Source organism: Topomyia yanbarensis, chromosome 3 (genome assembly GCF_030247195.1).
Source record: "Topomyia yanbarensis strain Yona2022 chromosome 3, ASM3024719v1, whole genome shotgun sequence".
Lineage (NCBI taxonomy): Eukaryota > Metazoa > Arthropoda > Insecta > Diptera > Culicidae > Topomyia > Topomyia yanbarensis.
The window spans coordinates 90,731,363-90,744,013 of record NC_080672.1 but is presented as its reverse complement, the minus strand read 5'-3'; the positions used below and the strand labels follow the sequence as shown (position 1 = coordinate 90,744,013).

The window sequence follows — 12,651 nt, the reverse complement described above, 5'->3', positions numbered from 1 at the left end:
GAATTCGTCAAATGGCTGTGCGTGTGTGCGTATATGTGTGTGTGTGCGTGTGTATTTATGTATGTGACCAAAAATGAGCGCATTGGTTAGTCAGGAAAGGCTGAACCGATTTCATCAAACTTAGTCTCAAATGAAAGGTACAACGTTCCCATAGGCTGCTATTAAATTTCATTTAATTCCGAGTTCCGGTTCCGGAGTTACGGGTTTAAGAGTACGGACACACAGCAAATTTACATTTTTTTGCCTTTCTCCTATAGAAAGGTTATGCAATCACTCTGAGCATCGTTAGCCTAATCCCGGCCCTTGATTTACATAGGTTTTCTGTATGTTAACAGGGTCGTAGTTACGGGGATACGGTGAGGTCCTCCCTCCCTCCCCACATCACTCACCACCCTTCCCTAAACCGTCCTTCCCTCATCAAGTACCCCTCTACGCGAATAAAATTTTCTAATTCCTCTAGAATAAATTTACGTACGTATGTGTAAATCGCACTGAGTTTTTAATAGATATTTCCACCATTATACTAAATATAACCAGCCATGGAATCGTAGTTTGGATAAATGAGAAAGGCACAATTGTACCACTAGGTGGATTAAAACGGGGTTTTCCTTTCTGTTTTGGCCGGATTTGGCATTTTATCATTACGGACAAAAAGCCATGGAGTGGTATGCTGTGAACAACGTTCAGGTTGTGATCAAAGACGTTAAACCTACCAACATGAAATCTTTATTTTGCGATTAAGATCACAACACCTTACTTAAAGAAGTTGGATTTAACTGACACCAACTTTCTGTCAGTTAGACGATAGATCCAAACTAATATCAAGTTGGCATCAGGTAGACGTTAAATCCAAACAGTTCACATAACATGTTAAGATTGAATGTCTACCTGATGCCAATTCGGTGATAGTTTGGATATATCGTTTAATTGACAGCAAGTTGGTGTCAGTTACTGACGAGTCGTACACGAAATATTCAAATCCAACTTCCTCCCCACATGCCAGAGCTCTATCCAATAGAAAAATGTTGGGTAATTGTCAAATGAATCCTCAAGGAGATGCGAAATCCAGTTGTCAATGATATGGAGCCCTAAGAAAACTGGCGTTCTGTTCCGAGGACTGTGACCAAGGAGGCTTTGAAGGAGTCAAACAAAATTCCCGTTTACTTAAAAGGAAGCTTACACTTACACTATTAGGTGTATTAATGTAAACAAAAAATAATAATTCGTACCTGTGCGTGACAAATCAAAGTACATTTGCTTTACAGATGTAGTAGTCATAATTGTACATAACTTATACTTTTCTATGTCAGCACTGTCATGACTTAGAGAAAGAGAAATTCTGCAGTCCATTGTCTTGCGTAAAATGGTTATCAAATATTTTTATGTCACTCTTTGTCTCCAGTTTACCACCCATTTGAAAACGATTTCTTTTTGTTGGAATCCCCTTTCAGTATGTATCGGAATTTTAACCGACCGGTATCTGATCAGGTGCATTTTTATAGACACAACATAAATTATTTCCCGGAGCCCTGATATTTATTCCACTTGTCCATCAGCTGCCTACATTTGTACACATCATTGGAACAGCGCTTGGTTGCTCTACACAGTTTCCAAGTTCCATAAATTCTCCCCATGACAAGCGAGGGCCATCTGCTAGTCCTCACGTTACGCGAGTCACGTATCCGTGTAACGTTCTTCACTCCGGTGACAATCATCTTGATTGCTAAATCACTCTCTTGGCAGTTTTATCTCACCGCATGGAATAACCCGAGCACGCCTGTTTGCGCCTCCAACCTTCCGACATGCTGCATGTGGTGACATGCACGAAGCGGACCAGGAATTCCCTGCTCGACTCCACACACAACCGGCGCGCCACCCCACGTGAGACTGCAACAACGACAACAACAACAAAGGCAGGTAGAAAGGCGACGAAAAATGCAATAAAAATCACGCTTTGAAATTCCTTCCGCGTGTTGGTTTTTCGTCTGTCTCTCTCTCTATTTTAACCCTATCAAGAGTGGAACGACCGAAAACAAGGAATGCAGTTTTTCTTTTCACAAACTGCGGAAGACGGATCGCTCCAGTTGTTCCAGCAACGAACAAAGCGCGTCACATGGGACTGGTCCCCACGGGCGCCGTCTGATGCATGGCATAAACGTGACACCAGCGATTCTTCGGGCATGCTTTTGAAAATTTTCCGCATGCTACGGAACGAAACAGTGTGGAAAAGCGTCAAGGCATCTAAAATTGGACCAGCCCTTGAAGTGCGCCGAAGATAATAAATTTCTAATCCAAAAAAGAAGACCGTCGTACACCTCCTAACGCCAACCGACGGCCAACGATACACAAACACGTACAAGCACAATGCTTGGTGGAAAACGGCAAACAACGGAAAACCCAACATCAATCGATGAGTCTCGCGTGATAGGCCGTCGCGTAGCCGCGTCAGAGCTAATAATGACTCTTCGCTTGAGAAGGACCGCCGCACCCTGCTACGCGGGACAGCGAACGATAATCTGTCCCAGCATCCAGACGCGACTGAAATGTGGCGCGCCGGGGTCTAATTTTAGCGAAAACCTACTGTCGGAACGGTAGCTGCCGAGACACCGATCGTCCGTTCGTTCGCTCGTTGGAACTCACCACGCAACCGAACGCGCGTTCGGGCGATTGTTTACAAATGGAAGGCGCTCTCGCGAGAGAGTGAGTGACCGTGGGTTCGGCTGTTTTCGGGTTTTCTTTTATCAACTGTTTATTCTTCGACTGCCTGAGTAAGAGGATTTGGTCCTTACCGTTTCCGTTTTGTTCGGTAGTTCGGTTTCGATTGCGAAACAGCGAAGAGTACTACTCTGCGGGTTGGTGAGTTCTGTTGCGGTGGTAAGAACATATAAGGGAGTGCTTTCATTGTTCGGACTTCAGTCACTATACAACACTCGCGTTAGAATCGTTCTTCTCGAGAAGTCGCTAGTTGAACCATACCGCAACTCTGCATTTGCTGGGTGGATTTGGATAAGAAGCAGAAAAATTATCTGACATAAAAAACTATTGCTGATTGGAAATCGTCGGGTAGAAACGGAACGGCGACAATCTCAAGTGTGAGTGGTTCTGTTTTAAGTGGACTAGAATCTTTATGTTTTCGTTATTGCGGAGACACTTTTCGTAATAGACAAATGAATGATCGGTGGACGGAGGAGGAGAACCATGTGTCGATGAAGTGTTTGTTTACAAAACAAGATCTCGAATGGTGCAGCGCATAGACGAGATAGTGTAGCTTGGTAGAGAAGCAAGTTTTGTGTTAAGTGCCTTTCTCTAATTTATGACAAACATTCGGAGTAACAGTTGGATTACAACGAGCCGAGTACGAAAAATAAATGTTTGTGAGTCGAAGCTGAAAAGACCTGTTGTTTTAAAAATAATCGAAAAAAATGAAACTACTAGTGGTGAGTGCACTGCTGGCCCTAGTGCCGGCAATTTGGGGCGTTTCGTACTGCCCTAGCAGCTGCACGTGCGATGACGAGAAGCTGCATGTCACCTGCGGTGAGGGCGAACTGGACGTCCTGCCGATTGCGTTGAACCCATCAATTCGCCGGCTGGTCATTAAATTTCACCGGATTCGCTCCATTGATTCGTCCATTCAGTTTTACACCGAGCTGACCATGCTGGACCTGAGCTATAATCACTTGTTGAGCATCCCGCAGCAGATCTTTATGTATCAGAAAAAGTTGCTCCAGCTGCATCTGAACAATAACAAGATTGGAGCGTTGAACAACAAAACTTTCACCGGGTTGACCGAGCTACGAGTGCTGAATCTACGGGGGAACTTTATCGATCAGGTCACCAGTGAAATGTTCAGTACATTGCCAAAGCTAGAAGAATTGAATCTCGGGGGTAATAGAATTGGTTCGTTGGATGCTACGGCGTTTGAAGGGCTGTCCGAGCTGCGGATTCTGTATCTGGATGATAACGCTATCAAAACGATTCCAACTCTTTCGCTTGCTCCGCTGAAGACGCTTGCCGAGTTGTACATGGGAACTAACTCTTTGTACAAGATTCAGCCCGGTGCCTTCGAAGGACTACATGCCCTGAAGCGATTGGACATTCATGGTTCAATGTTGGTCAATATCACCGTTGACACGTTCCGGGGTTTGGAGAATATCCGATCGTTGGATTTATCCGATAACCATTTGCTGAAGGTACCGACTGTGCAGTTGAGTGGACTCAAACGTTTGGAGGAGCTGGCCATAGGCCAGAATGATTTCGAATCTGTTCCCGAGGGAGCATTTTTCGGATTAACCAATTTGAAAAGCATCGACATCTCCGGAGCTCTGAATCTAAAACGCATCCAGTCGGGAGCATTTTCTTCCAATCCAAACCTGGAAACGGTGATTATCGCTTCGAACAAGGAACTGCACGAAATTGACGAAGGAGCCTTCTCGGGGTTGCCACATATCAGAAAAGCTATTTTACGAGACAACAAAATCACAACCTTCAGAGAAGAATTGCTCCCGTGGACACACTTGGTCGATTTCGATCTGTCGGAAAATCCGCTAACCTGCGACTGCCAGATGCTGTGGTTGCGGAATCTCCTGCACAGGAAAAACATCGAAACCGAAGACTCTCAGATTGTTTGCGTTTATCCCGAGCGGCTACACGATGAGCCACTGCGTGAGATATCCCCGGAAATATTGGGCTGCCAGCATCTACAATCCAAGGAACGAGCAATATTCGGAGCGATCATAGTAGCCTCAGCTGCCACGGTAACTACCTTCGTACTGATTGTGTACCGTTTGCGGCATCGCATTCTGGACATTTTCCGGCGCCACTGGCGCACTACCAAGCGGGACACCCTGCAGGAGGAGAAAGACATGGAAATTCAAAAGTCCCTTGGTGGCGAAGTCGATTTTCATCAGCCTCACTGCAACATCTACACATACAACTACCATCCGGTTTTCAGGAACCACCAGCAGCATTCGGCGTCTCTGTACGGCGGTCAGTATACGCTGCCGTTTCCGCCCTACCAACCCCATGGAAGGTTCCAGCTGCAGCAGCAGCCCCTTCCACAAACTCCGGGTCCGGTGTCTACGACGTTGGATCATCCGGCGACGGGCGCCAGTTCGCTGGGTGCTGCTCAACCACAGAGCTCAACCATCTACTCGCCCCAGTACGCTCATCACATATACGAAGTTCCGAAGGACGCCTCGGACACTTAGACACACAGGTAGATTCGGGTATCATCACCTCTAAGGCATCTCATTGTTCATAAGTTCATACGTTTTTTTTTGAAACTCACACACACACGCACATCCTTAATTGTTATTCAAGTGTAGGCTTAGTAAGATGTATAAATTATTATAAAGGAAAAAAAAACTGAATAATATATTAGACGAGTATCAGACGGATAGAGAGAGGGAGAGGAATAGTTAGTTATGGGATTGGGGTTTTTCGAATGGAAATGTGGAGCAAAATAAGTCATATCGAGATTTTTTTGCAAATATTTCAAATCACGTTTACTTAACACAGTTGTAAAAAATAATTCTAGTCAATTTGAAGAGATCTAAACGGAGATATATCAAAGACTGTCCTTCCCGCCTTGCCGTCATTTGCGGGAGGCACTGGGTTCGGGGAAGCACATCACGCTAGGATACTACTTAAGTGGAAACTATGTTTTTCGGTGGTCTAATAGAGTTTAAATTCCGTGTTTCTAAGCTTAGTTTATTTTTACTACGTGGACCTCAAAATCATCAATTTCGGAAGATGAAGGAAATCGTTTTAGGATTTTTTCATTTCCTGTTGTGTAAATAAACACTTTACGTTTCTTTATTGTAAATAGGCGATGGCAAGGGAGGGGACAAACATTGTCCCCGCAGATCAGCAATTAGAAAGTAACATCAACACTCACACAAACAGAAAGCTAGTTATGTATTTTTATTACACTTTTTATAAGAACCCTACCGAGAGGAAGCAAACAAAAAAAACACTCAGAAAGTGGTAAGGAATAATAAAGATTCAACGAAAATAAAAAAGACATTGAGATACAAAACAAAAAACTGTTACAGAAGAAAATAATAATTAATGATGTTTTTAATTACCGCACCGCTACCACCGTTTTGTCCCCTTTTCCTTTCACACGGAGTCGTTGTTCTCTAATCGGGCTTCGTTCTCTCTCTCTCCCTCGGAAACTGTTCACTCTGTCGCGGCTCACCCCGGGAGGCAAATTGGCTCATCTTCTTGGCGTCTTATCGCGCTAGCCGTGTTCGCTTCTGCCTGCCACTTTGCCGGGGGCGCCGCCACCATCGAGCGTTTTGAACGTGGTCGTCGTTGTTGTTGTCGCTTCCTGGTGGTACGCTGCCGCTTTGGTGTGTGCCTTTTGTGGAATCTTCGTTTTTTTTGCGCGCGTACGGTCTTCGAAGGCAGATACGACAATGAAATTGTCAACGATATGGAATTGTGTGAAAAGTTTGTTTGTAATTTATTTTGTTGATTACAAGTGGTGTCCTGTGGGATATGAAGGTAAGTTGGTTTCAGGAACTTGCTGCTGCTGCTCGAGAAACAATGAAAAATATGTTGACAATAATTTGCTATTCGAACTATCGACTATGACTGTTCGCACTGGTTGAGGGACAGTAGGACCAATAATAGTTTGAACAAGAAGTAAACTAACGTCGTTTCGCCCTGATAAATATGAGTGCAGAGGGATCCGTTCATATTTTGCGATATTTATGTCGCAATACCATAACGAAACATAATAACGATAATCGTGCTGAAAACCCAGTCCATGTAGCTGCTGTTCGCGGTCCGCAACTCGAATCCATTACATTTAGCATTTTGTTGTTGTTCTTTCTGGTTATTTTGGGATCAAGATGTGGGATTATAATAATGACGGCCGTATTTTGGGAATAAAAACATAATATTGTGTGCCTTAAAATTAATAGGGTAAGAGGGTATAATACGCCCCAACGGGGAAAAACTCCCCGCTTCTATTCCCAGGATTTCTGAATTATCTGAAACGTAAAAAATATTGAAAATAGTATCATTTCATGAAATCAACGCACTAAGTAATTTTGGCACTTTTAATATGCTGCAGTATAACAATATACACAAAAGTTTCATAAGAGCCATTTCGATGTCAGTTCCCACCATTTTTCTATAAACATTTCAACCTATTAGAAAAAGTCGGATTGGGTAGAACTATTTCGAGCAACACATAGGAATATTAAAGTTTTATTTGCATTCTTTCAACAAAACTTAAGTGGGTACTTTTTATAGTTAATATAGCAATAAATTAGACCAATTTCTGCAGAGATCTTAGTGCCCAACGTTGAAATATAGCTGTTTCGGCTTAACGGGAGGCATTTTAGATCGGTTTACCCTAAATATACTTCTAGGTTGAGAAATGCTACAGAGATAACAGGTTCGTCATTTGTGCAAAACCAGCAAAAGTGGGTTAATGAGTTATAAAATTAAGTTTTGTCAACCGATTTGCCAGTACTTATACTTTGCTTGATGAATTGCACATTTTTTGTGGTACAGCTTTTATTGATCTCTGTCTGTCTGATGCAAGTGCAATAAATTTCCACGGAGAAAAATTGTTAAAAAAAATCATGAAAAAAGATCACGTTTTCGTGACCTGAACGACTCACGAAAACTGTGACCAAGTTCCTGAAATTATGAATAACCTCGTATTCATGAAACTATTCGTGAAATATAGCCGCTCTACTGGTGTAAGCCCACGCTTTCTAAATTAAATATGGGTCATTCCACGCGAAGTGATCAAAAAAAGATGCAAACTTGAAATCGACCTTCACGGAATTGAACCAAATCCGGGCCTCGGAAAAAGTTTTCAAAGTTTGAGCGAATCCTATACATTTCTTTTGTAAGAAATGTAAAACCAACTAGAGTATTCTGAGTTCACATATAATTTATCGTTAAGTAGACAAGAAATTATGAAAAACTACGTGTGTGGTTTGCATCTAGCGGATGGGTCAATTTTTATTAACGTTTGAAGATTTTCTCATTTTTGGCCAATAAAAATGGATTTTTATATGAAAAATGCTAGTTTTTCCCTTCAAAACGGTGTATCTCATGAAACACGATGGTATTAGAATTTTCAAAATTAAAATATAACTGAAAAAATCGCATAGTTGGCAGCACTGCCGCCAAAAGTTAATATTTTTCTAGAACGCTTAAACAATTTTCTTCAAAAGCAATCTTACGGTTTGAATCTAGAGGAAATAAAACCGGAGATGCAATCAAAAGAAAATCAAGGGTTTTGGCAATTTGTGAAAACGGGGGGTGCTCCCGTGGCTTGGGAGTTCGATTGACACAAAAATTTGGGTTTTTTATATATTGGCCCTAGATGAATAATTCCTCCAAATTTGGTTCCAATCCGTAAAGGTCGATTTCAAGTTTGCATTTTTTTTTATCACTTCGCGTGGATTGACCCATATTTAGTTTTGCAACGAAATATGAAATAGTATTTTCCAATTAAATTTTCCATGATCAATTTTTTATAAAACGTTTATTTGACACGGCATTTGCAAAAGCTTTTTCACGCCGGGGTTTCATTTTTACATAATATGTTACAAAACTATCAGGTTATAGTAAAAATTCACTTCGTAATACTGAAGTTCTAGTTTTGAAATATTTTTTTTATATTATAGAACTGTCACAATTATGAATCTAGGATTGTACCACAGAAGCGCTAAACGTGTTTCAAATGAAGAAACAAACAAACCGGCAGCGTATACTAATTTTAATGTTTGAAATAATAAAGCAAAACACAAGGCGATTGTTTCGGTTCCAGTTTTGCTTTAAACCTCCTATATAAAATACTACGCTTTTTAATATGCCCGAAAGAATATGAACAACATAAAATACTAATGCTTGCAAACTTGGGATAAAAACTAATCGATATTTTCTTTCTTTTCGCCAAATGGCTTTACTTGTAGGTTGACTACCAAAGGTCGCTTTAGTTTAACCTTTTTAAAACAAAACTCAATTCTGAAACTGCTCTAACATAAATCCCAGCTCACCCACCATCATCTTCAACACAGCCCTGCATTTCAATAGATGCAAAGCTAATCAAGTTTGTCCGCGCTTTAAACATACAGTACTAAAAACACTTCACGTATATCCGAAATATAAAACTTGTGTGCCAATACGCTCATCACCCTACGTACATACCAACCACCAAAAACACTTGCGTCTCATTAACCCATTCATGCCTATGTTGTTTGTGGACAACAACGTTTTTAAACAGCTATAACTTTTGATTGAGGCAAGATTTGCACGCAAAAACAAGTATTGCAGGTAGTCTGATTGGATTCCAATGGGGCAGTGCTGCCAGGAACAGTTTAAGTTGACGACGGTAAATGATTTGTTCATATATCTTCGTTATGTTGCAATATTAATGAAAACTGACAAAAATTATCAATTTAGAGTACCTTTGGCTACGTTTTCCACGCATGTGAACTATTGTAAAAATTCTAGGATAGTTGTATTGAGTATTGGAAGGTAAAAATTGAGCAGCTTCTAGCACTGCGAGGGAAGCTCCTATCTTTATGAAAAATGGTTTTTAGTGTTTTTTGGCCCCACTGTTTTCAAGGAAAAATAGTTTTGAAATTCTACATGTACTAGAAAAAAGTTGGGCATGAAAGGGTTAACCGAACACGCACATAATCCAAAAAAAAATAATTTGTCTCCTTTGTCCCAGTCCTAACGCAAACTCACAATAAGTGGCATACAAACACGTCGCACCCTGCATTGTTCAAACCAAAGGCCACCCACTGTGCAAATCATAGTGTATACACGACAGGAATTTTAGGTTTCTTTACCGTGTGCAATTGCGCAAAGCATATCGCGTAAAGAGCTGTGCGATTTGAAACTTTGCATACACGCATGAGTTCGTCTATGCAAAGTTTGCCATGCCATCACTGCCATGTCTCACTTATCGCTTCGTCCGGACATTATTTCTAGGTCCTGCTCGTGTGAAAATCGAGCAAAGACTGACGCGAACAAACAAGCGGTACCTCTAAAAATAGCCTCCCCGTATCTGATTGAGTTTCTTGGGTGCTCCCTATTGACGGTTCCGCCCGGGATAGATTGACTAATGTGTGGGAGTTTTCACGTTTTCCGAGATCTATTCATTTTTGCTTGTTTTTCAATAGTGTTGTTGCAATTACAACTAAATCGACGCTTTCCGTATTTATAACCTCACTTTATTCCTTGCGCAGATGGTTAAAAATTTCATGCGTTTGTATATAATTTTCATTAGGCTTACATAATACTTCATTGTAATTTTACTTAATATAAGTTACTTACGTTTAGCGTCTGATTTAGCTTGTAGTATAAGCAACTATAGTAGCATGGGCAATTTTCTTTGCCGCACGTTGAATATCTATAAACAGGTTATATTTAGTTAACAATATTTCAACGACATTTAATTCATTCACCTTTTATTTTTGTTTTAATCAATCAGCTTTAAGTAGTATTAGATTGCTAGATCTAAGTACAATTTAGGTTAAGCTATTTTAAGGAAGAAATTTAGCATATAATTATAATTACTGTAGGCCTATCCGATCAAATCTCACCTTTTGTGTCTCGCTTCTATTCTGTGAAAATTCATTTGCATGGTAAAGTTAAGCTTCATATACTTAGGTAAATTTTATTGTTATCATGTTGGCACTGAACCAAATCATGATCTGCCTGCGGTGCATGAAAGTCGCGACAAGTGTGCTATTGAAATACGATAACAATATAGCAATAAAACATAATTTCAGTTAATTCCGAATTGTTTGATAATAAACAGACGGAAATCGCTTCATAAATAAGAAAGTTATTAGCGTTCAAAATAGTGACGCAAAAACGTGACATCGTTTGGTGTTAGGTTTTAGAATGACACCTTGCCCCAGATAGTGCAGTAAGACATTTTCAATGTCAAAAACGTTTTTAATCCACCTAGTAGTGTGATGATACATTTCTTATAACCCTTATCACTCTCTGCGGATATTATATCGATTGAAAACATTTAGAACTTGATGTTTCGCGATGTTTTTGATAACACATACTATATGGGACAGTGGGAAGACTCAGAGAAACACTCAAATCAGCATGAGACAACATCAGTGCGAGAAATTTAAAAGACTAAACCAAATCAAAGGTAAGCCGAAAAAAATAGACGGACAAACGAATTAGTAATAACGCTTTGTTAATAAAATATCTGAGTTCTTCAATAAATGCATTATGTCGGGAAAAAGTGAATCTTCTTAAAGAGGCTATATATGTAATGCCGGACCAAAAACCAAAATCGAATAAAAATGTATTGCATATATTTGAAGTACATACTCTTAAGGGGCCATTCATATACCACGTGAACAATTTAGGGGAGGATTGGGGTCACGAGAAAGTCCACGCTTGTTCATGGGGAGGGGAAATGTCCACGTGGACTTTTCTTTTTATTTTTGTCTTTTATAAGATATTGAAATAAGTTTGCATCGTCATTGGTGTGAGCGCTTACCTTCAATTTTTTTCAAGATTTTGAAATAGCTTATAACAGCATAGCGTATCATGGAAACTTTAACCAAAAAAAAATGAAGAAATCGCGCGAAACAAAATCTGAGAATTTTTTTTGTTTAAATTATTTATTTCAATCTTCTGTGGCTTGAACAAATACCACTAATTTTGGATTTGAAAACTAATGGTTGAAATACGAGCAAATTCAAGAATACGAAGGCTACTTCAATTTTATGTTAATTTAGATAAATAGTTAAGACGTAAATATGAAAACTCATAATGTCGTTCAGAAATAAGAAATTTCCCTGGATTCACAAAAGACGAAATAAGTGTATGTTATTCTGTGGTTAAGGTTTGAGCGATTTTTATTACCCTTCTTCGCCATAGTAGTCTAACATGAAGGAAAATTTTCATGAAAATCCATTTTTTAAGAAATTACCCGAAAAAAAAATTGGAATGTCGATGTGGACATCGCACAGTGGCGGATTTGTCTAAAAACCTGGCCAAAAGTCGAAAATTGCATGGTAGTACTTTGGGTTCTAGTACATATATTGTCCTTCAGATGATGCTGCCGCATACTTTTTTAAGTGAAACGCTCCAAAATTTTCATATTTGAGGTGTTGACACATCCAAACAGTTAAAACGGAGACGGATGATAAGATTTTTAGCTTAAAATTTGAACTCATACTTTTAATTAGTGCTGCACCTCCGGTTATCGCAGCGAATCACACAATACTGAATTTTGATTAGGAAGAATTGTGTATTTGATAGTAAAAATTTCGTCGAGATTCATAAACATGTTCAAAAGTTATCAAAAGTGGAACTCAAAAGACGTAAAAAAATTTGATAGCTCATATTGAAAACCTACGAGGTCAACAAGAGTGATCGCAAAGGGTTCCTAATTTCAAAAATGAATATCATGCTTAAACGTTACCGGGAAACACTGACGTTTGATCATGGAAAGTAAAAAAAAAAACCTGTTTTAATCCACCTAGCGGTGCAATTGTGCCTTTCTCATTTCTCTAAACTATGGCACGGAGGCTTTTTATGTTCAACATAATTGTGGAAATGTCCATTACATTCTTAGTACACTTTGCACTTATACACAATGGCATGCCAGCCACGAACTTGATGAGCTACGTG

At 39.9% G+C, this 12,651-nt stretch overlaps 1 protein-coding gene across 1 annotated transcript; it reads left to right on the top strand.

The window, feature by feature from the left end:
- Nucleotides 1-2,860: 2,860 nt before the first annotated feature.
- On the top strand, nt 2,861-6,066 carry LOC131690212 (insulin-like growth factor-binding protein complex acid labile subunit). Its single transcript, XM_058975795.1, has one exon. It carries the CDS (start codon nt 3,423-3,425, stop codon nt 5,205-5,207), a length of 1,785 nt encoding a protein of 594 aa, XP_058831778.1. The 5' UTR covers nt 2,861-3,422; the 3' UTR covers nt 5,208-6,066.
- The last annotated feature ends 6,585 nt before the right edge of the window (nt 6,067-12,651 follow it).

Excerpts from the sequence above, each read along its gene's own strand:
- LOC131690212 (XM_058975795.1), top strand. The coding sequence starts at position 3,423 with ATGAAACTACTAGTGGTGAGTGCACTGCTGGCCCTAGTGCCGGCAATT.